This window comes from Rhipicephalus microplus, chromosome 5, assembly GCF_043290135.1.
Source record: "Rhipicephalus microplus isolate Deutch F79 chromosome 5, USDA_Rmic, whole genome shotgun sequence".
Taxonomy (NCBI): Eukaryota; Metazoa; Arthropoda; class Arachnida; order Ixodida; family Ixodidae; genus Rhipicephalus; species Rhipicephalus microplus.
The window spans coordinates 12,692,549-12,715,757 of NC_134704.1; the positions used below are offsets into that span (position 1 = coordinate 12,692,549).

The 23,209-nt window shown below is 46.0% G+C and overlaps 1 protein-coding gene across 1 annotated transcript; it reads right to left on the reverse strand.

Moving 5' to 3' along the window:
* Positions 1 to 20,004: 20,004 nt before the first annotated feature.
* Positions 20,005 to 22,491, reverse strand: LOC119174010 (uncharacterized). The gene is made up of 4 exons (XM_075894856.1): positions 22,405 to 22,491; positions 22,109 to 22,289; positions 20,678 to 21,640; positions 20,005 to 20,222 (listed from the first exon to the last, which is right to left on the reverse strand). Exons 1-3 carry the CDS (start codon positions 22,417 to 22,419, stop codon positions 20,688 to 20,690), a joined length of 1,149 nt encoding a protein of 382 aa, XP_075750971.1. The 5' UTR covers positions 22,420 to 22,491; the 3' UTR covers positions 20,005 to 20,222; positions 20,678 to 20,687.
* Positions 22,492 to 23,209: the final 718 nt, after the last annotated feature.

Sequence of the window (23,209 nt, forward strand, 5' to 3'; positions counted from 1 at the left end):
ATGCATTTGAGGCCGATAACATGACTTGAGTGGAATTGGTGTTCATGTGACTCCGATAGAAAAGTATTACAGATGCCATGATGGCAAAGAGAAAGGTCTCATCGAATCACATTTTGATACGTAGTAGTTGCGAGTAGTTAATTGATGTATGCATGTAAGAGGTAGTGGCCAGATACTGCACCAGGGTGGCCAATCCTCCTTTGGTGAGGGAGTGCGTTGCCGGTGGTGGTCACCGGTGAGGCTGCACCCCAGGCTTCTTTATGCAGTTCCATCACCACGCGGATTTTTTCTTTAAATCTGGTTGGGAACTGGGCGGCATTGGCATTCGAACCAAGGACCTTTCGCATGCAAGGCTGGTGCTCTAACCACTGCGCAATCGCTGCTGCTCAAGAGGAAAGTATATAACAGCTGCATCTTGCTGGTACTTAGCTACGTAGCAGAGACCTGGACACTAACAAAGAGGGTTCAGCTTAAATTGAGGACGACGCAGCCAGCAATGGGAAGGAAAATGGTAGGTGTAACCTTAGGAGACAAGAAGAGAGCAGAGTGGATCAGGGAACAAACAGGGGTTAAGGATATCATAGTCGAAATCAATAAGAGGAAATGGACATGGGCCGGGCATGTAGCACGTAGACAGAATAACCGCTGGTCATTAAGGGTAACTAACTGGATTCTCAAAGAAGGCAAGCGGGTTAGGGGGAGACAGAAAGCTAGATGGGCAGATGAGATAAAAAAGTTTGAGGGTATAAAATGGCAGCAACAAGCACAGGACCGAGTTGACCGGTAGAACATGGGAGAGGCCTTTGTCCTGCAGTGGACGTAGTAAGGATGATGATGAAGATGACGATGACAACGATGACGACGATTATGATGAATTTAGAGTAGCAGGCAGCTGCTGTTGGAGGTGATTTAGGGTTTCAATAGGTTACGCTAGTTCGCGTAAAGCAGATAGGTCGAGAGAGGAGGAAAATAAAAACGGAAAGACAGGAATATCAGCCAATTTTCTGATTGGCTCGCTACCTTGTGGTGAAGAAGGGGGTAAAGGGGTAAGAAAATATACAAAATGGACGTCACAAAAGAAGACGAACAACAATAGTACGATTAACGACAAAACTGTCATTTTTAATAATATTGCAACTGTGTTTAGCCCCAGCTTTTTTTTTGCCTGTCTGTTCTGACAATCTTCAGGAAAAAAAATTGCCTTTAGGTTGTGGCGCGCTAGTGCGTCTCACAAGAACCTGCCCAGAAGAATACGGTGACGACGACGGTACAGCATGCACGAGATGGTCGCGGCTGTTTTTGTTTGCGTCTGACTAAATGGCTTCAGACGAAATATATGATTGTGGTTTCACAGCATCGACGTCTGTCTGTCTGTTACCACAGGGTCATTGCATTATGGGAGAGAAACACTTCAGCACTTGTTACCTGTACTTAGAATGTAATCTAATTTCTCTGACGCTGTCCCATGCTTCCTTATGTGTTTCAAAGCGCAAGTTTCTTCCTTTCTTTCCTTCTTTCTTTTCTTTCTTTCTTTACGTAAATATGCTGTCATGGTTCATCGATTCGCATATTACTATTCAGAATTCGCTAGTCATCAGTTTGTTTTGCGTGAACCCGTGAAGACATGTGCCGAGTGTCTATTTTAATATACGGAAGTATGACAGCTTCGACCGCTGCAAACGTTTAGGAGCCTGATGAGAACTTTTTTTTTTACTTGCATCCTAAATTTTGTCTCCAATTCTGTGCTTGTTTTCAATTCGATTTCACGATGAATTTGAAATAAAATGACGGCTTCGCGTCCTTCTAAAATTATTCTTGGGAAATTCAGCGCCTGTTTACTAAAATTGTAACTAAAAATTCTATTTTTCGCTGACTTTCACGTTCATGGTCACTTGCACGAATAATATTATGAGGCAACCTTGAAAAGGAAAAAAACGCACTGGCGTCGTCTACAAACTACCGTGCCAAGACTATCAGGCGTTCTACATAGGCGATACTGGAAACCTCAAAAAATTACTACACCAACATCATGTTGGTGTAGCCCAATGAACACTGTCTTGACTGGCAAGCGGGTTCTATCATCAGAAAAACCACTTCGCCTGCGCGGAACGCGCAGTAAAGTCACAGGGAAAGCTGGAAGAGTGGCCTTTCAGAGCATTTTTGAACACTGTTGGCGTAACTGCTACGAGCACACTTGCAGGGTACCCACTAAGCCATAAATAATGATACATTTTGTGTAGAAAGCCAACATTCACCATGCTGTGCTCCGGCATTCTTCGGAGAAGGGGGATATTCACTATGTACACTTGCGAAAAATGTTGTGCAAACTTTTTATGCAGTGGCTGACGACTATGAAAAATAACGCCTAAAAAGGGCATGCACCTCAGTTATTTGGGGATGAACAAGCTTTTGTAACAGGTTGGATCGTTGGGCGACACAATCGGTGCGCAATTCGCATTGAAGGCGCCTGGTTGTTATTTTGCCTTTCTAAAAAGCTTTATTACTCATATTAACGCAATTCCCTTTCCGACATCAAGCCTGCCTAAGGCCATGCTAAGGAGTTCCAAGCACCGCCTTGGTTCAGTTCAACTCATAAGTGGTGGTTCTTCATTGAATTTTGTGGGTGTATTTTGTGACTCACTTGTAATTTGTCGAGTATTGAAATGTGACCACTCTTTATATGCTAGGCAATAAAGTAAAAACAATTATCGCGGCTTAGTGGTAGAATACTGGCCTGGCACGCAGGGGACCCAAGTTTGAATTCCATTGTGTCTTCAATGTTTTTTTTTTTATTTACTGAGTTTGTTTTTGTTCTTTTGTTTTCTGTGATGGTGGTTACGGACACTGGCGGCAGACTATTACAGCGCCGCACGGGACCAGTGATGCGATCTCTTAACAGCTTTCGTTGTAAAAAGTGGAAAGAATATCATCCCGCCTACTCATCGAATTTTTCTGCACACAATCTACAACTAATACGACAAATCAAACACGGGGTACACTGCCTGAGGTACACGCACGCACGTTGCATATTTGGATTGGTACAAAACAAAGACCGCCATGCATTCGCTCATCGTGAACACGCCACCCGTATGGAGTACCGAAATGTCGATTCTCATGCTTTGAGTTATTTTTTTCTTTGGTGAGTAATTTTTTTCAACCATAAATCTTCTCCAGAAGAGTTTTCATCAAACCTTAGAGTTCACCAATATCATAATATGGTTTTTGAAGATTGTGCCAGAAAATTATTCAGTCAATTTTCGATTTTGCAGTTTGTTTCAATTTATTGGTTACATTTGCATCAGTTACAAAATATTTGTGTACATATGAGAATCCCAGAGTATAAATACTGGAAACTGGACCCTGAGTTAAAAATTATAGAAAAGAGAATTTAAAAATTGACACAAGATTAGTAGGTGATGAATAAGAAGTAACAATTTAAAAAGTTATCGAATAATATAAAAACAACTAAAAATACTATAAAACACAAAGTACAAATATGTACAGCAATGATAGAAGAAAAAATAACAATGAATCACAAGGCGACAAAATAACAACAGGCATGAACAGTTGACATATCAGGTGCCATTGAAGGAATACAATAAAATAAAAAGCAGAATGCGAAATACAATATACAAAGCAATATAATGCGAAGTCTTCATACAGTAAAAACAAAACGCAATAAAAGTAAGAAAGTGTTAAAGTGTAATTGAAAATAGAATAACCTTTTATCGAACAAAAAGTAAAATGAAAACATCTCATATAAAAACTAAAGAACGTGGGCAAGAAACGCGTCCCCTATTTCTGCAGGACCCAATGTAGCTGTTTTCCATTCCATCCTATTCCAATCCAAGTTACAAAATTATAAACGCTACAGGGAGCAACCAGCAGTTAGCAAAGATTTTATAGATGCCTTAAAATAGAAAATTTTAGTACAGTTCAATGTTGCGCAGGTAAGCTATACCAAAGTTTATAGGTAGAAAATTGAGATGTTTTCTGACCGTAGTTAGTGCGAAATTTTTGGTACAGTTAAATGTTGCGCAGGTAAGCTATTCCAAAGTTTATAGGTAGAAAATTGAGATGTGTTCTGGCCGTAGTTAGTGCGAAATTTTTGGTACAGTTAAATGTTGCGCAGGTAAGCTATTCCAAAGTTTATAGGTAGAAAATTGAGATGTGTTCTGGCCGTAGTTAGTGCGAGTGCGTAGTAGCAAGTAATTATAATTAGAAGTTGACCTGAGGTGATTAGTCTTCTTAGGGGAGCTACATTCAGTGTATCCCAATTAAAGCTGGTAATTTACAAAACATTAGAGCTGAACTGTACGTAAATAACTTAACAGATAAAATCTTGTGCTCATCAAGCAAGCTGAAGCATCTGAATGTGAGGAACTTTAATGAATATGCTAAAAATTGTTGTGATGTGCCTACGTCACACTGGGACAGTAGGCAGACTAGGTCTCTCGCTTGCTTCCAGGGCTTTCTGAATTGTCCAAAGTTGGTCCGGGAGATCGGAGCTAGTCAGTGCGGCGCTCAACAACACTCCCATTCCATTCGGGGGACTCTGATTCTCTTCTGAATCATATCGCAATCCCTGAGTATGTGCTCCAGGGTGGCTCCCCTATTATCGCATAATTTACATTGGGAGGAGGGCTATAATTCATAAAACATGCGGGTAAGGTGTACCGTGTTCGTGTAGGTGCTGTTTTCAACACGACTCCAGGCGACCGCCTAATACTTTTCCGATTTTGGGCCTAAAGGCAGATATTGCACCTCGACATTCTATAGAATTGCGTAATGTCCATTATGAAGCTTCAGCACACGGAAATGGCGCTGAATGAGGATCGTCTAGCCATCTATGCTTCCGATCCGTCTCCTCCTCGACCAGATGGACCCCAATCAGGCACGGATAATGAGTACTCGTGCAACGTGGGAAGCAGACTCATTAACGTTGAGGGCGGTGGTGGATTAAGGTTCTCTATGTACCGCGATCCACATCATTTGCTTGACGTAAAATTCAAAGTGCACTGATGTACAAAGTGCACGTTCGTAATATCTTATTATATTCCTTGATGGATTCGTATGACATGGGCCTCGTTCTGTATATTGTTAATGAGAACTTGCAGACGATAATGTCAAAAGATGTCTAGAGAATAATACGGGAAGTAATTGTAATGTAAATGTGAAGAAAGATAAGCGAGCGAAAACATAAATAACAAAGAAAAAACGAGCCTTTAAATGAACTTTCCTTCAATTGTAGCGAGGGTCTCGCTCTGACAGACTTGATGCCTTCAGGTAGTATGCGAGAGAATATTGGTCAGCTGCCAGCTCATAATAAGATAACGTGCTGCATGACGCTTTCTTTTCGCCTTCCTTCCTATTGTCTGTTGAAAAAAAAAACGAACACCAAAGTTTACACTTCGTTCTTTCGTTCTGCATATTATAAGCGTATTGCTAGATTACGTCTCTTGATATTTGAAACAGGTGTTCATGCCTGTTCTTTCTAACATTTCTCCTGCCTTGTCAGTTTCACGGTTCCGTAGCGGTTGGTCGTGATTAGATATGCTAAATAACATTACAATTTTCTTTATTCTGTTGATTTTGAAAGCTTACAAACTGGCATGGCTTGCTCTAAGCGTCTTCGTCACCCTGCTGGAGGCACCTTTTCTGAAAACGTTTTTTTTTTTTTTAAGTCTGCTTGTTAGGTCTGCTGACGCGTTAGGTCTGCTTATGTAAACGCGCTGTCGAAACCACCCCTTGTTTTCTTTTTGGTTTTGCTTTGTTCGGTTTATTACTGAAAAGAGCCATCAGAGCTTTCCTTCACTTCGACCTTTTCCCCCGCATTGTACGTTGTTTCGACTTCACTGAAACCCCTGCGGTGTTTCCTCTTCCGAGGACCATGGTCTGGCTAGCTCGTCTTTCCGTGGCCCCGGAGTTCATTCGCGTGGCGGAGACGACCATAGTTGGCGGAGTTTCGCTGTGAAGCCTTTTTTCCTTGCAATATCCAGGAAACGTCGCTCCCTTCTCACGGGGGCAGACCTCGTCGAACTCGAGACGCAATAAAAGCAGCAGCAGCAGAGGCAATGCGTGTCTGAGGAAATGCAATTGTGAACTTCGGTTGGTGAGTGGTGTTGGAGACGTGAACGACTTCTTTCAAATTTGCAGTCGACGGTAATCAGCGACTGACCGTCGTCGCGTAAGGAATATGCTAAGCAATTTAATACACCGCTACGTGCTCTTTACAAGTACACAGCCAACCGTGGTCGTACTTGAGCCACAAAGAGCAAAGAAAGCAAGCGAGGGATGGTAGTTCCTGTCGGCGCTTTCTCTTTTTTCCGCGAAGATGCAAGAGAGGCTTTCCTTCCACTTTCCCAGGAGCGCTCTGCGTGATACGTCCGAGCACGACTTCACCAGTACTTCCAGCACGTGCCGGCGAGTGCGGTACTTTATTGTCTTTTCGTCCTACGCGTTCCTCTCGTCGGGGTGCGCGCTGCTCGTGCGGGCGCTGCCCCGAAACGGTCGCCATTAACTTGACCCCTGCTCGCCGCTGCCACCACCCGCTTCGCACAAAAGAAGCGCGTCCACTTCCCAAGGCTGACCCAGATGGGCCGCAGGGGCCTTTCTTAGGAGTCCCGCTGCGTTTGACGATGCGAAGCGCGACCGCGCCTGTCTCTCCGTCGTTGCGCAGACCGTTCGGCAGTGACGATGCTGTCTTGCGGCCCGTTAGCGCCGCCATTCATTTCGCTGCCGCTGCGCATGCGCTCATCTCGTCGTCTTGTAGTGAGGCGCGATGGACAGTAAAGAGCGATCACCAATCGCTCCTGCCATCTCATTCCCTTTCTCTCTCGGCGCGATAACACGATTATAAACACTTCGAATCTATGTTTAGACTCGCGCTGAGTGAATCGCTGTGGCGAAGTGAACGTCACCTCTCGCCGTGTTGTACGAGATCCTAGTCTTCAATGTACTGTACTTATGTCTTTATAGACTCGGGGAGGTTGATAAGGCTCTTGAGTACCTGCACTTCCTTTTAGCAGCGAGCTTTCCTGTAGCGCTGTTAGAGACGAATACCTCGGTTACTTGGCACTCTGCATGACCGTTCCTTGGTAAAAGAAATCAGTATTCCTTATCTATTTTATCTATTCATGTACTAGTTTATACAGTTTATCTATTTTCTGCGCAGTTTGCTACGCCTATTAAAAAACACGACATATTCATGGAACGAATGATGAGGAGTAGACGAAGCAGTGGGATTATTTGGTGTTGCGGTAAATCACCCGTCACATTCACCACTCACGCAGGTAATACCCTGAAGCTGGCAAAGACGATGGAGGTTTGTGCAGGTTCCCCTGGTGGGTGTTGGTTGTTTCCAGTCCTACGAAATGCATCGTAAAGCACATCAAGACGCCATATACTGCACAAACCATGGAGTCGTTGTCCGTGATCATTATCGTCATCATCACCATCGTCATCACAGATACGGCGCATGCAGTGGTCAAGCCTCAATCTTACGAAGCTTGCTTCTAAAACCTCGTCCATTTTTATCACTCTGCTCACACTGTTCCTTCCGCATGTCAATGTTTTCTACTTCCTGACTCGCCATGTAAATTGGCTGAGTACAGCATTGCGCTGCTAAGCTCCTGGACACGGGTTCGGTTACAAGCTTCAGTGGCCGCATTTCAATGGGATTCCAGTGCAAAAATATGGGCTCACCTAATTTAGCATTAAGTTAAAAAGCTCAATTTGATCAAAATCCATCCGCGGTCACCGAATGCAGCGTGCCTCATAAGCACACCCCGATTTTGAGACGTTAATGCCCTAACCTACTTTTATCTCTTCTCATTGCGTACGTGAAGCACGCCTTCGGTGTAATCGCAGAAATAACGAGTTCGTCAGTCCCAGAAGCAGTTCACAAATGTGATAAAATTGACTCATCACAGGTGACTGACGCTGCACCGGGGACGACCACAAATATGGTGATGCTCTTTTTGTTTTAGTCTTTTATTTTTCGCCTACTTCTGGATAGTGTCGCATGAATTGATTCATCCGTGTGTGAGAGACCATATGTCCGTTTTTGTCATACCTCGAAACATACATTGCGCAACACTCTTAAAAGTAGTATCGACTCGTGTATGTAAGCCTACCGACCTCTTCATATATAATGCATGACTTCTGAATCTTCATCTGCTTTCTAGATTTTTCATTATTATGTAACCTACCCCTTCCTGGACCCATTTAATAGTACACGCCACTGGGTGAATTCCCTCATGGCCAGCCCCGCAGAAGGGATTATGTACGCAACTGTGATGCAATCTGTGCGTAATGTTAAACGCACTTAAATATGTACCGTGTCTTGTTTAAACTTGCTCATCGCAAGGATTCCAACGCAAAGACTCAAGCATCATCTTCGTTTCCATGACCCCTGTTGTTCGAAGGTTGGCATAGTGCAACTGCCTTATTTTGTGTTTGCACTTCACCGACGTTCACGAATGGTGTAAGACATATATTAAAGGTGTACATGGTGTCCGGACAGCCTGAAAGCCCAAGCTCGGCGTAGGCCGACATCTCGTCATCTCGGTCCCGGGCCCAGCCCGGGCTGTCTTGTATTTTATCGGGTGGGTCAGGCCAGGAACAAATCCCGAACCAAGTCTAAGATGTTCCGGTACGTAACAATAAGCTCAAAAGCTGAGCATTGCAATTATCTATGCATGAGAGCACCCTTCTGTGCTGCAGAATTTAAGGCATTATACTTCTTGAGGAACAAGCAGTCTCTGTATCTCAAGCTTGCTATGTTCTCGAAAAATATATTTGTAGTTATGGCTGCGAGTGTGAGCAGTGAACAGAACTTCAGTTCGTCAGAATATGCCGCTCTTCACTGAAGTCTGAAACATTGGAGAGTATTAGACAACGGCTTGCTATCTGTGTACATATAGTGGCTGTCACGTGTCGTTTGCTTATGTTTCTTTTCTATATTTTCAATAAAATGCCACAGTATCGGAAAATGGCATTTTGTCTCCACAGGAAACCATCATTATATCGGGCCGAACCATGCAGGGCCCGCACATTTATTTTTTTTATACGTTTGGTCTGGCCGGGCGGTATCGTAGCCTTGTAGCACCGGGCTGGGGCGCGCCTTCCACGCAGTCAATGGGCCCAAGCAGGGCTACGGCTTGGAAATGTGTCCCTCGCATTCCTCTAGCATAGCACTGTTAGTGCTGCCTCGCCGTGGTGGTCTAGTTGCTAAGGTACTCGGCTGCTGACCCGCATGTCGCGGGTTCGAATCCTGGCTGCGGCGGCTGCATTTCCGGTGGAGGCGGAAATGTTGTAGGTCCGTGTGCTCAGATTTGGGTGCACGTTAAAGAACCCCAGGTGGTCAAAATTTCCGGAGCCCTCTACTACGGCGTCTCTCATAATCACATGGGGTTTTTGGGACGTTAAACCCCACATATCAATCAATCAGCACTGTTATTGCTGTTCCTGTGCAACGTAGTAGCGTGTTGCATAATAACGTCTAAATGCAATCATCTCGTTTTGTAGCCAATCATGTATCCTAAACCACTTCAATAAAACTTCACCTCCCATAAATCCAATGCGCGATTTCAACCACTGTTTCCCCACTCCTGTGTAGTGGGATGTGAACAACTTCCTAGAACCAGGCTGTGCTCCCTGCTTTTACTTTTAATTTCTCTCTCTCTCTCTTTATCTCTCTCTCAATTCGCTATCTCAACCTGCCCTTTGCTATCTTGTGTGAGTTTCCTGTTCTCGGTCATGCTCGTAAGCGACTCGTCATGACGCAGCGTCTCGTCGGACTACAATGCGTGACCGTGCAAGACATCCTCCGTCCCACCGGCGGCAAGGACCATCGCCGCTCAGCCCTTGCAGCCCTACTCAGTTTTCTGAGGACGCGAGCTTGACCGAGCGACTTTTATAAGCCGCTCCCACGGTAAATTGCGTTTGACCTCCTTCCATCACGCGAATCGTTTTCCCTCCTTCTCTTTTTCCCCCATTCCTGTTTTTTTTACCTCGTATTTTTCTCCTCTCCTCTGATGTCTTTTCTTTTTTTCCTTACTTTTTTTTTTGATCCCACGGTCCCTTCAATCTCCGTTCCCCCGCGAGTACATTCGTTGAGGAGCCCACACTTGAGAAGTGGACAGACAATTATCACGCACTCCACACCGCATTTTTTTTTTTAGATTAGCGCATTTCCCTAAAATATCACCCCTCCCTCCCCCCCTTCCCGCTGCTTATCCATTACTCTTTAATAAGACTGCATTTCTTTATTCATCTTATTTACGTTCTGGGCGGATCGCCAGGGCGGATTGCGTAAGTTCCTACTACCAGTCACTGTCCTCGCAAGGCATGCACGGTCGATAAATAAAGAAATGTGTCGGCATTCGCATGCAACATCACGTGCAACACCTTTCTCGCCGCTCCCCGTGGCAAGAACGCGACAACAATGCCGAGACTGCACAGTCCCACGAGTTGTCTCTCGCGTACACTGCTCGCTTTTTTCCTCCCGTTCACGCTTGATCGTATTCGCGCCGGCGCGTCGTTCCGGGCGTGAATGGATGCCTCTTGTGTATGCGCACGCTATCTGTGGCCCGTCGAAACTTCCTCGAGCCATTCGGAGCCACTTTTGTCGCTCGGCGCTGAATAACACACGCTCGAACGTGGCCGTCGCTAAAGAACAGCCTCTCTTCGCCATTAGTGAACGCATAACAAGTTCCGCCGGCGCGGTCTATCCCCCCCCCCCTCCTCTTAAATATAGCAGGTCGTTCCGAGGAGCTCGACCGGTGTAAAGATGGGGTCTCGTCTGACGGAAATAGGCCACTCTCAAGCCCTACGCGCATAGCAACCAGCAATTCTCTAAACCACCCCATCTTACGTAGCTTCGCAATCTGCTCGCCGGCATTTCCGTTTGTCTTTCGGTTTTCCCTAATGCTCCGTAATCCGTCAGTGCATGGTATGTGGGCCTCTGACGTAATAATAAAGCTTGGTAGGCACTTACGTTTGTGCGTAGCTGTCTAATTTAGAAGTGTGGGAACCCTCGATGGACGCTTTTTCCTTCCTCCTAATATTCCTGTGCATTCACGAATTCACCAGAAAGAATTTTTAAATCGTCTTGTTGCTTTCTTTTGTGCGTGTGTACTTACCATCTGCCTACGAGTTTCAAGTATAAAAAGATGTTCTGTTACTGGTTAAATGCACATTCCTGACACATAATTTTTTTCCCAAGAGGAATTGATATCAGGCATGGCTCTGTCTGGCATGTGTTCTTCAACCAGAAAGTTTCTACTCCATGATGCAAGGAATATTGTAACACTGGGTTCATGTTTCAGAAAATTAAGTGAGCATTGTTGTGATTACATTGTATTTTTTGATATTTACCAATTTTCAAAATTTTATGCTTTTTTCATTGCGAAATCTCTGATTAAAAAAAAAAGCTGCTGTCGAAGAAGCTGCTAAATGTTAGCGGAGGCGATGGTGCTATTTTATTTCCAAAGACTTTGAGAGTCGTACCATAAATATAAGCTGTCAGTCCTTCCCTTTGGAACAGCGGCTATGCACAGCGACACTAAATTATCGTGTTTCTTTTTCCCCAGAACCACCACACTTGCGGCTTGCACGAAACATTCCAATTAAGTGTTTAGGGCTAGCTGCAAGAGGGGTAGTTTTAATAAGAGAGTACCTTCACACCTTTCGCTGTGAGCACTTGGTAATGAGATATTGTTTATTTCGTGTTTCTGCATTTTAGATTCAATGAACCACTTGAAAAAGTCTGGATGAGTTCACGTGGCTTAATTATAAATGGCACTGTGCAAACTAGATTACACGGCCCATGCGAATGCTTCTGGCTCTTTCATGCTATTGTTTGTTTCTATACGAGCTGTTTACCTTAGCTGAAGTAATGTGGGTTCTGGCATGAAACTTTCGGGAGTGCGCACCTGCGTTGAGTTTTGTCGTTGAGCACCTGCATCAATCTAACGAACACGACGAAAGATCTTGTCGGTCAGACGCCTCGAGGGATATGACACTATTTTTATTAAATATTTAATAAATGTAAAATAATGAACAAGTAAACTGTCAGAAATTGCGTGCAGCTGCAGCTCGCACCTCCAAGGCGAAAAACTAAGTAAATAAAAGAGAAAGTGCTGCCTAAAACAATGAAAATGAAAAAGTGAAAACTTTAATTAATAAAACAAATATGAAAAATATCAATGCTAACAATAAAGGGTAGTTTGTAACAGCACGTACCTACATGTCTATATTTAATTAGTTACCTATATATACGATCAATTAAAAACGCGCGTAAGGTATGATCCCATTTCGTCATGCAGATTATCTTAACCGTTAGCATTGTTTTCTCTCAAATCCGGTATTCAAGCGCGAAAAAATTTATTTGGTTTGTTTTTCTTGCTCCTTATGGGAACGTCAGAATTCTTTGTCGGACGTTTTATATGTTTAGAAAGTATTGGGAACACAGGTGTACAGCTACTGCGAGGAGAATGAGGGGGATCGGGTGGAGGGCGCGGTATCAAAGCGGTTGCCCTTCTAACGCAAACACGCTAAGGGGTAGACACGCTCTGTACTTTGTATTAACACATCAGCCCAACCATTGTGAGAGCCGAAATGCGAGCCTGCTATCGGAATGGGCGCGCCACAATCTGGGTTACGACACGTGCTGCTCCTGCGACAATTCACGACGCACCATCGCGTCCACAGCCGCATCATCATCCCTTGTCCGACGAAGGCGCGCACGAGGAAGTGCAAGAGGCAGCCGTCTCCGCATCTCGCCCCCACGCGGCGTCCGGGAAGTGAAGACGAGGCTGTTATTATCGCGGCGCTGGCCAGGTTGTCTGGACGAGCACGCCAAAGCGGCACAACACTGGGGCGCTCTTCGCGAGGTCCGTAGCGTCCGTTATCGGCACGAGGCCACTGTTATTGTAGTTTGTGTCCTTCGATTACTAACAAGAAAAAATATTTGCAGTGAACGGAGTCTGTCCGCTTCGGACACTCCGAATAAATGAGATAAAACAAAAAGATGCTGTTTTGTTTTATAATGACAGAAAGGTGGCCTTTTTCTAGATGGATTTATTGACACCTGTTGTGCAATAGAAAGGAGAAGAAAAGTTCATTAAATCATGAAAATGACATGAATCGACATAGCAAAGTCCCAGAGCTCTATGCTGCCAGGGGCCCTCTTAAACTGATTAAATATAACAACACAAATCAGATGATTTGTTGACAAGCGAGAACAACTCTTTAGCAAGTAATCCCACAAAGAAATAATTAGGTGAGAATGTCTCAGCTATAATGTACCTGTCTGTATTCTGCAGCGTTAGTTTATCACTGGTTCCAGCAGCGAAAATGAAAACAGACAGGGACGTTGCTCTCACGGCTCAAGAGTACCTATATAATCAAACTTCACTCGTATTAGCTTTTACCATTTAGCGGCGAAGCTGTTCAGACTAACCGTAATTCGTACGGCTTATCATTAAACATGTTAAGACAGTGTTACCTCCCTACAGGTGTGTGTGCCACAGAAAGTGGTTAAATTTCACTGCTCATCACTGGTGCGCTAAAGAGCAAAGAGGCAACAGCTAGCCGAAGAAATGGCTGCGAAGCGACGGCGGCGAGCCAAAGACCTCGAAGGGATAGAAGACCTACGACAATGATGATGTGCCCTTAGGTTATATGAAGAAGGCGAACGCTTCGTTTCAGCGCGAGTTTGGGCGTCCGTCTTGTGTCTGTGACTGTCTGCGCTTTAGCTCAAACCTCTCTACCCTGGGAATCAACGTAGATACAGCGTAGCATCACCTATAGCCTAGAAATAACCTAGGAGCAACCTAGAAACAACCTGTCTCACTTATTTGTGGCCTAAAAACAATTTAGTAGCAATCAAATTAGTCTTCAAAATCACAATACTTTCGCTGCTTAGTGAAAGCCTTCGTCATATTTTTTTTTCTTAATCTTGTTTTATACAGAGTATGTTCGTTCCTACGTACTAAAAGGAAATAACATTTTGAACTTTAGCGTGCTTTTAAGCTTTCGATCTTTATTTTCCCAACTTTGCTCGCTCCACAAGGACAGAAAACGTGGTATAATTTCTCCTTTGCATTAGAAGCGCTTCGGGATTTCGTCGAAGCGTGTGCTGTAAAGGGAGGAAGTGCTCGAGATATCTACGAAGTGCATATTTTATTTCAGAATGATCGACACTAAGAGCCATAATTTACATGCCCGCTACAGCTCAACACTGTCATTCTCACCTTTTCCAAACAAATTTACGCCAGCTTTCAATTATTCTGGATGGACTGTCAGTAAGATGTGCCCAGTTTTGTTGATACAGCATATTATCAGGCATGTTCGCCCGGAACATTCACAGTCAGAGCGGCTCCCAAACGAGGAAGAAGTCTGACAAGTGCTGGCATTGATTGAACTAGAGTCAAAAATAAAAAAATGATAACCGCCTTAAAGAGTGCTTTGCGTGGGCGAGCAGTGCTTCGAGGCAGTGTTGGACGATATCTTCATAGCAGGTGAGTCACTCCCTTCCTCGCCTCCGACATGGCCAGGAAGCAGCAGCACGTCAAGCGAAGCGCTGCTGGGAGGAGGCTCTCACAGAGGGAAGTCGGTGGGGATTATACGTGCGTGAAGACTCGCCGCACAACGAAGAACGTGCCAGGACGGAATTGTTGTCTCGGTGGTTTCATTCGCACGGAGAATCAAAGAAAGCCCCGGGGCGGCGAGTGTGCGTAAAAGTTTCTCGCCGCCGCATCGTAGGGATTCCAATGACTGCGCATATAAGAAGAGAAGGAGGGGTCAGATATCCCGAAATAGCAGGCCCTCCAGCCAGGGTTGACAGCTCGTCAGTCTAAGCGTTCCTTGTCGGCGTTGTGCTCGGCAACGGGACATTTCCTGCGTCGGTCAAGCCCACAAACGCGTTCTTCACGGAGCGGAGACTGGGCGCTTCTTCCTTCCTTTTATAGCTGCTATAGTTGCGCCGCGGCAGGCGGGCTCAATACACTACAGGAAACTAACGGGCCTGGCCTCGATGCCCGTTGCACATGCTCGAGTTTTGAGGCTGCGAAACTCTCCTTGTCACTTTTTCAAATACCCATTTCATTTTTCTTCCCTTCTTCGGCCTATCCGAACGCGGTAATCTCACGTTTCTGCGCCTCCTTGAAGTTGTGGTCGGGTGTGTATTCTTGAACCATCCATTCATCTTGTCGCCGTCCTCGTTGCCTTCAGTTGTGCGCAGTTTTTTTATTCGTAATTTCAACTACAGTGCCATATAGGTGGTTGTCAGCCATGTTCGAGACAGGACATTACCGTGAGATAGCTATTTGAAACATTTTAACCTTTGACTAACAAAACGAACTTAGCTACTCTACGCAATACCATACCCTGTTCACGTCATAGCTAAAAACGATGTCGGCCTTTGCCTTCCGTAACTATTATGACACCTAACACTCCCTCCAATGCATGGATGCATGTTAGAGGTTTATTAGGGGTCCTGAGAGGCAAAATTAAATCATTTTTGTGCTCCTGGAACCCCGTCACTTTCTCGTTAAAAGCTGTGCTCTTTTTGCGTTTAGAAAGTAAAAATTTTGTGTGTGTGTTGTACATATAAATGGGTTATTGACCTACTGTCACAGATATTCACATTTTCCATCAATGCAGCGTTTTGAAAGGAAGGGGAGAGAACGAAGGCTTATACAAAGTTCTTACGCGACCTAACACGAATGGAATTTCGTATACCTACGATATCGTAAGAAAGAGGAGGGAAAAGGCCGACCTGGCCAACTGTGCTTCATCCACATTGCCAAGCTAGATGTCCGAAAGAGAAGGTGGAAGTAAAAAAGAGAGGGGGAGAGAGCGTGCGTCTGGATGATTGACTAGCTATTTCATAGGGATCAAAGCTAACTAACAAACGCCGCCCGAGGAATCTCAAACAAACGCGTTGGATATATTAAGCGACAAATAAATAAAAACGGGGAATAAAGAGAAAACGAAATGTTTTTTGTCTTTTTTCTAGTTTCTTGACGATTTTATTCTTTTTGCACTCAATTCGTTTACCGGGACAGCAGTGGGCTTTCATAGCACTCACTGCTGCCTTCTCACGTTCCAAGCAACGTGGTGGTGGTAGTGGTTAGAAGATGAGAAAAGGCACCTAATTTCTGCAACCCGGTCGGGAGCACGGCGCAGTGCCTTCCTCGTCCATTGCAACATTGCCTGAAGTGTCGTCCGAAATACATGCACAGAAGCCACCACTTTCAGAACCTTCGCGAAATCGTGCGATCCAACCTCACACAAAATCTACAAATCCAGACACATCTTACGCTAGATTTTTTTATTAGAAGCTAATCCTGATGTCGGAGGTGTCGTAAACTAAGCTTACGAACTAAAACCTCTGTATATTCGGTCCATTGTTAATTACGTTCGATACAGGTGATTCAAGAGCCGTCTGTTAACTGGAAGGTTTGCCTGTGTCACTGTACTGAATATCAGCACTAGCGAGAGCGAAGTATTGCGCCGGGATGCGTGTTGCAGTAAAATTTAATGAGCATGCGGTGTCTCTACCTGCTGATGCCATGGTACAGTATCGTTGATTTACACGCTGTGTGCCATATTACCCTTTGATGGCGCAGTAAACCACGTTTTATTGCGGAAACACGTGTTGCGGATGGTTGGCGTATACTCGTAATCCGAGTGGAAGTTATTGCAGGCACTAGGGCTACTTGTGGCCTTACTGCACAATATAAATTTCAAAGCTTCTAGCTATTTTTCCAGTCGTTTCCGGAAAGATACTTATTATGAGAGACCGACTTACAGGCAAATGTCTATTTTGTATTTGGCGTTCCTATCGTGCCACTTTGATATATGAGCATGAATTAGAGGTTGAAAATGGCTTTTATCTTATTTTTTTAGTGCCTATATGGGAGGAGAAATAAAGTTTATTACCAAAAACCAGCAGGTCTAGGTGGACGTTTCAGCCTCCCATGAGGGGACGCCAAATGCTTTCCTCAATGCCGCCTCACTATAAATGCCGACGTTTTTTTTTACGAATGTGCCTTTATTCTTAAAGTGCCTATAAATGCCTGTTTTTAAAATTGATGCCTATGTGAACACTATTTAATCTCAAGTTTTGCTTTCGAGTACAATTGGTACAATTGAGACTGGTATAAAAGTCACCGGCCAAAATTTATCTTTAGAAGATCTATGGATGAAATCTGCACTCCATCTCAGAAGTTCCTTCCAGCATTGTCCAGGCTACAATGCCCATTCGCCAATATCAAGGCTGATTAGCTTCTACACATATATTCTTCTGCCTCGCTTCGTCTGCTTGGCATCTCCCCGGCGTCTGCTCGCACACGTAAAAAACAGGTGCTTCTGGGCAGACGCAGGATGATGCAGAACAAATGCGAAACCGTGGCGTGTAATCAGGCGAAGGTGTCATGTATGTAAGAAAAAAAACTAGATGCACATGTGGTTTTTGTTTTATTTTTTCATTTATTTCTTAAATGGCACTTCACGAGTTCACATGATGAATTTTAGTTAGACACTGGAAGTTGTTGCATGCCATAGATTAGTATCACGACAACTTTTTAATTGGTTCATTACGAGCCGTGAAAGCATGAAGCCAGGAGGTGAGCTTGAAACCTTTGCCACTTGCCCGATGTAGACTTCGTAAGCGAAAGTCTCTCCCTGCCTTCTTCGGAAGCATCAACACATCATGCGCACGCAAGTTTGCATTCGCATGACATGCGCAAGTCGTGTCGGCTTTTCCTGTAGTGTACTGCCTGTTTCTGTTTGGTGAATCTTTCTATGTGCTCACGTTTGGAGAAGCTACCATGGATCACGCATCCTTACCACGATACACAGCGTCGCACCACTGGAACTGCTCTAACGAACGATGCACCAAAATCACGTCAAGCATCGTGGGGGCTGGCACCGCGGTACAATGCGAGAACGGTGAGAACACCGCAACTCAAGCGAAATAGAGGCAGCTTAGCCTTGCATCTCGCTCGATATGAAGTTAAAAAAATAACGTGCATGAATTCCGTTTGCATATTTTAATATATCCATCAACCTTCATACTTCTATTCAAGGAACAGATTGCACAAATTGCACACGCCGCCTCGAACAATGCTATGCTCGCAGTGTTACGTATGACTTTGACATACGCAGCACCATTCCTTGTTGTACACATAACCTCCGCCATGTTGGGGTGCGCACCTCCTATAGATCACGGGCAAGCGACGTTCAGTCTGACATTCAATCTCTTTCCGGAGCACGTAGCGTTGCAAATACTGGCAGACGTTACTGGTAGCGCCCAGTGCATGCATTTCTCTTGTCTGCTCGAAATACTAAAATCTGACAAGGGGCCCATAGGCTGTTCACAGACCGAGAAACAAGTCACCCTCTGTGATTACACCCGGTTAATACGAGGCTAAAGCACCAGTCTGGCATATTAGTGATCTGACGATTCGCTACTCTTCTGCTCGTCTAGGCCATACCGAAAAGAAAGAGACCCAGGAGCATGTTTATTCGACAGTAGACTCTGAACTCACCATACTGAACAATGAAAGAGCTAAGCCTGCTGAAACAAAAAAAAAATGCTTGGCTATGTTAAACCATACGCGCCATAATCTAAAGCATAGCCACCACCATAAACTAAAGCATTTTTGTATGTTTTCTTGTCGTAGACACAGGTACCGCGCGCAATTCTTCAAAAATCAGAATTTTCAAAAAGTTTATTATGTCTACAATTACAACTTTGGGGGCCTAAAACTGCGTTTTGCCTGCATATTTCTGGCGACTAAAACCCGATTTCTTAGTGCCTTTAAGCCCGGTCTCTACTTATTACTTCAAAAACATCGTGTGAAGTCGCTATTTCGCTGCGAAATTCATAAGCACGAGGCACCACTAGAGCCCAAAGTTTCGGCAAGTAAACTTTTCTTCCTTTAGGCCTCATCTTCCCCTGCAAGTCCGCTTCTTTTTTTACATGGCTGCTGAGCACTTTAATTTATTTCTGGTGCAAATGCTGCTGGCTAACAACTTTTGATACCCACTGCAAACATACAATAGATGAAGCTGTTTGCAATATTGTAGCAATCTAAATTCTTTACTTTGCGTGCGTGCAGCATCTAACTGCGTGGATGAACGCATTTACAGCCTGTGACGAAACAAGTAGGCATCACAATACAATGACCCTCTCTAAGAGTGTTCCTTACAAGCGCAGTTACTTGTAAACGAGTCACTTAAAGTTGTATACCTATAAGTTGTAATATTAGCATGATCCAGTAAAACCTTAGTAGGTCGAAATTCGCCGTTTTCTGTGAAAAATAAAACGTTGATTTGAAGCTTGCAATGGTGGAATTGTGCTTACGCTCTAAACAAGAGGTTGGTAACATTTTGGGGTGGAGGGCCTAATTGCATAAAAGCGACACAGTGTGGGACCAGATGACAATATTGACAAAGATGGGGGAGAGAAAGGCTCTGTAGGCAAAGAGTAAAAATTTTGCTAGGCGACAATAATTCACAAAATTGAATAACGCGTCATGTCTATCTTCAGCTCGTATGTCGCAAAGTTACAATGAAACATCAGTTGCAAGTGAAAACATAGTTTCAGTGGAAAGCTGCCATGTCTGTTTTCTGATAGGATGTGACAAGGAAAATGGTATGAGCTGGACTTCGTGCTGAAGCACGCATATTACCCCCCCCCCCCCCCCCCCCCGTGGGCTGCAGGGTGCTTACCTCTACTCTAAATCATGGATAAGGCGTTCCCCGCTGTTGACCTGTTGTCGGGCAACAAAAGATCAGACAGCCAATTGATAATCAGCCTAGTTTACGCCGTTTAACGACTACGCTGATAAGTGTAATGACATGTAGAGCTGCAGCAATACATGGCCTGTGATATGGGAGGTCACACATCATGGAAATTTCAGACGTAATTCCTCGATTTGACCTTCACATCACTCCGGCACGAAGAGATAAAGAGGAAAGGAACCAATGTTTTAACCATATTTACAAAGGTTTATTTTACAGAAAGGTTGAGACGTTCACACATCGTCTCGCAACAGTATATTACAAAACAGGATGACAGTGCTCGGCTGGTGTTCTCTGGTGCCGTGGCAGTGCTCACGGTGGGCGCCTCGACGCGCGGCGCGTTTGGCGGGTCAGAGCGATGTGCTCGCAGCTGGCAACAATTCTTCATATCAACTAGTGGGCTCCTGCAAGAAATATAAACAAAGCAAGCGTTAGCCACGTCGGCTCAATCTTGTAAAATTCCATTCACATTGCTTCCCGCTAAAAAATTAAACGCAAATGAAACGTTGTCCTTCTATGCGACTAATAAAATGTGCTGCAAGGATCAGGTATCAGGGTTCATTTAGCTGAACATCCCCACCACGAATAATGAATAATATGTTACGATAGCACATTATGAATGAACAGCAAAGGAACAAACGCATGACGTACAACGTACCGTAACGAACTGTAAGGTGAGGATAACGCACGATCTTTTTCTCTGAAAAACGAAGACATAAGCACTAACGCGGGCTTAAATATTGTATGCTTCCTGGCTTTTCCCGCGATAGCATCACCATCTGCTGAAAATTCACGATCCGCATAACTAACTGATCATCGCCATAACGACCCAATCAGAGACAAGTGCTAAGGTACTGACGTCATGAGGTCTAATGCCATCCTCCTCCATGGTGTCCGCCGCCGCCTCCACCCGAAACAGCGCCGGCACCGCCGGCAGCTCCAGCGACTTCAATCACCTTCACTGGAATGGCAGCAAATGCAGCACCTCCGTGGCCTCCGCCACCTCCGCCGTGTCCGCCGCCTCCGTAGCCGCCACCACCGCCTCCAAAACCGCCACCACCGAATCCGCCACCACCAAATCCACCGCCATGTCCTCCGCCTCCACCGCCACCACCGTGGTGGTGAACGTCGACGCTTAGGATAGCAGTATCTCCACCACCTCCATGGCCTCCACCGCCTCCCTCCTTATGCGTATCGGCTGCTGTTCCAAGCGGAATCTTGTGCACGGCTTCAGCTACTTCTACTCGGGGATGTGGGAACACACTTCCACCGCCTCCGCCGCCACCAGCTCCGAAACCGCCTCCAAATCCTCCACCGAAACCACCTCCAAAGCCACCACCAAGGCCACCGCCGAGACCACCGCCTCCAAATCCGCCTCCACCGAATCCTCCACCACCGAATCCACCGCCGCCGAATCCACCGCCGCCGAATCCGCCGCCGCCGAATCCGCCACCACCAAATCCGCCACCGCCAAAACCTCCACCGCCAAAACCGCCCCCACCACCGGCTCCGAATCCACCGCCTCCGCCGTCGACCCTCTGAATCTCAGCTACGTGAACAGAGGCTTGCTGTGGTCGGGGAATGCCTTGCGGGAAACTGATCCTAGGCCCCGGAACTTGTGTGGCGACCATGATGGGCTCTACAAGGGAGATGCCGTTGCCAGTGGCGACAAGGCCTTGTTTGTACTTGATGGGCAAAGGCGTTCGGTCTATATGGGCAGTGTAGCGGGTTACGGGCCGGGGAGCAGGGCCTCCACCACCGCCACCACCTCCGCCGCTGACGGAAACGACGATGGTCTTGCTGGCACCGCCACCTCCACCGCCTGAAGGAAGATGCAAAAAAAGGGTAAATAAAGTGTCGATGCAGGCATGGGAGAAGTGCGCCTAATGCGTAAGTTTAACTTGTGGCAATGACAGTGCAACGAATACTCTTATCGCTGGCCAACTCCTGCGTGGAGACAGCAGTCGAGAGCAGCAGGCCCAAGACGCCATACTTTGTCTGCCTGAAACCGAATGTCACTATAACAGCTCTCTCGTTACTATGCAATGAATTCTGCCAATGAACTATTGCGCAAACAACAGTAGTTCAGGACGTGCCTCTGCTGATGTCTTCAATAGCAATACTGAAGCTGACAAGAACATTAATAGTACATGACAGATCCTTCTTCAGTACGCCTGATATGCTACTCGGAGTGAAGTAGAAATGCTCGTATTCAATACTCAGCACGACACCATTTTGACCAAGATAAAGCAATAGGGGCGCGTTACACGCGCCGTGGCGGGAGTCGCACCTCCAAATCCACCGCCCCCGTATCCACCACCGCCAAAGCCTCCGCCTCCGAAACCACCGAGGAAGCTGGCTCCTCCGAGGCCACCTCCGAAGCCACCGCCACCGCCGTAGCCTCCACCGCCTCCGCCTCCACCGATGTCGCCTGCCATCGCTAGGACGGCGCACATGGCGACCGTCAGCACCTGCGAACGAAACACGAGCTTCTTGAATTCCCGGGCTCTGCAGCCATGGTGTAATCCACTTGGGACGGCGCTCGCCTCCACAACCGCACGCGTCCTGTCATCTCTTCGCGTTTACCTTGAAGGGATTCATGCCGCGGCTGCTCGGGTCCCTGTGCTGGGCCAGATGCCGCGCTGCTGCTCTTGTCGACTGATGTGCTCAACAGTGGGGGCACTTGGCATTTATACGGGCCGCCTCGCAGCGCCCTCGGTCAGCCGTAGGCCTCCCAGCAGCAACGAGGAAGAGGACGACGACGCGAGAGGGCAGCGAAAGAGAAAGTTTGGGGGGAGGAGAAGGGGGCCTTCACTACTTCCCCGGCGAAAAGGAAAGGATGGCCCATCTCCCACCACTGGTGACCGGCTGGCCCGGATGAAGGAGCAAAACACTGCCATTCTTGAGGCGCGGGGCGAGAATAGCTGGCCGGTAGGACGTTCGTCCGTGGACGCGTTCGCTGGGCGGCTGGCAGCGTCCGAAGGAAGGGGAGAGCGTTCGACCGGACAGGTCCTGACCCCTAACGAGTTTCCTCGGATGAAAGTGGAAGCCCGAAACTCGAACGCTCGCTCGCCGAACGGATGCCTTGTGTGCCGGTAGGAGATGGCACACTTCCCTGTTGTCTGGCATCTCCTCGTGCTCCTGTCTCGGTGGCGCGGTTGGTGCTGGGAAAGAGGGGCACCAACATCGCACGCTCACCTTGCACGGCTTCTCTCGAATAAATAAAAGTAACAAGAAATTCCGGTGACGCGCCGTGATTAATCTTTTCACCTGTTCCATTACAATTTATATCGAATGTGCAACATCTTACACGGTTGGATGAGTCGGATGTCTCGTCGGCATTATTCACTGTGTTGCTGGTGTGAGGCCTTTGCGAAAAAAAATCCAGTTT

Bases quoted from the DNA above. Each gene is read 5' to 3' on its own strand.
- LOC119174010 (XM_075894856.1), bottom strand. The intron at 21,641-22,108 runs GTGCGACTCCCG...ATCTTCCTTCAG, and splicing joins CGGGGGCGGTGGATTTGGAG to GCGGTGGAGGTGGCGGTGCC.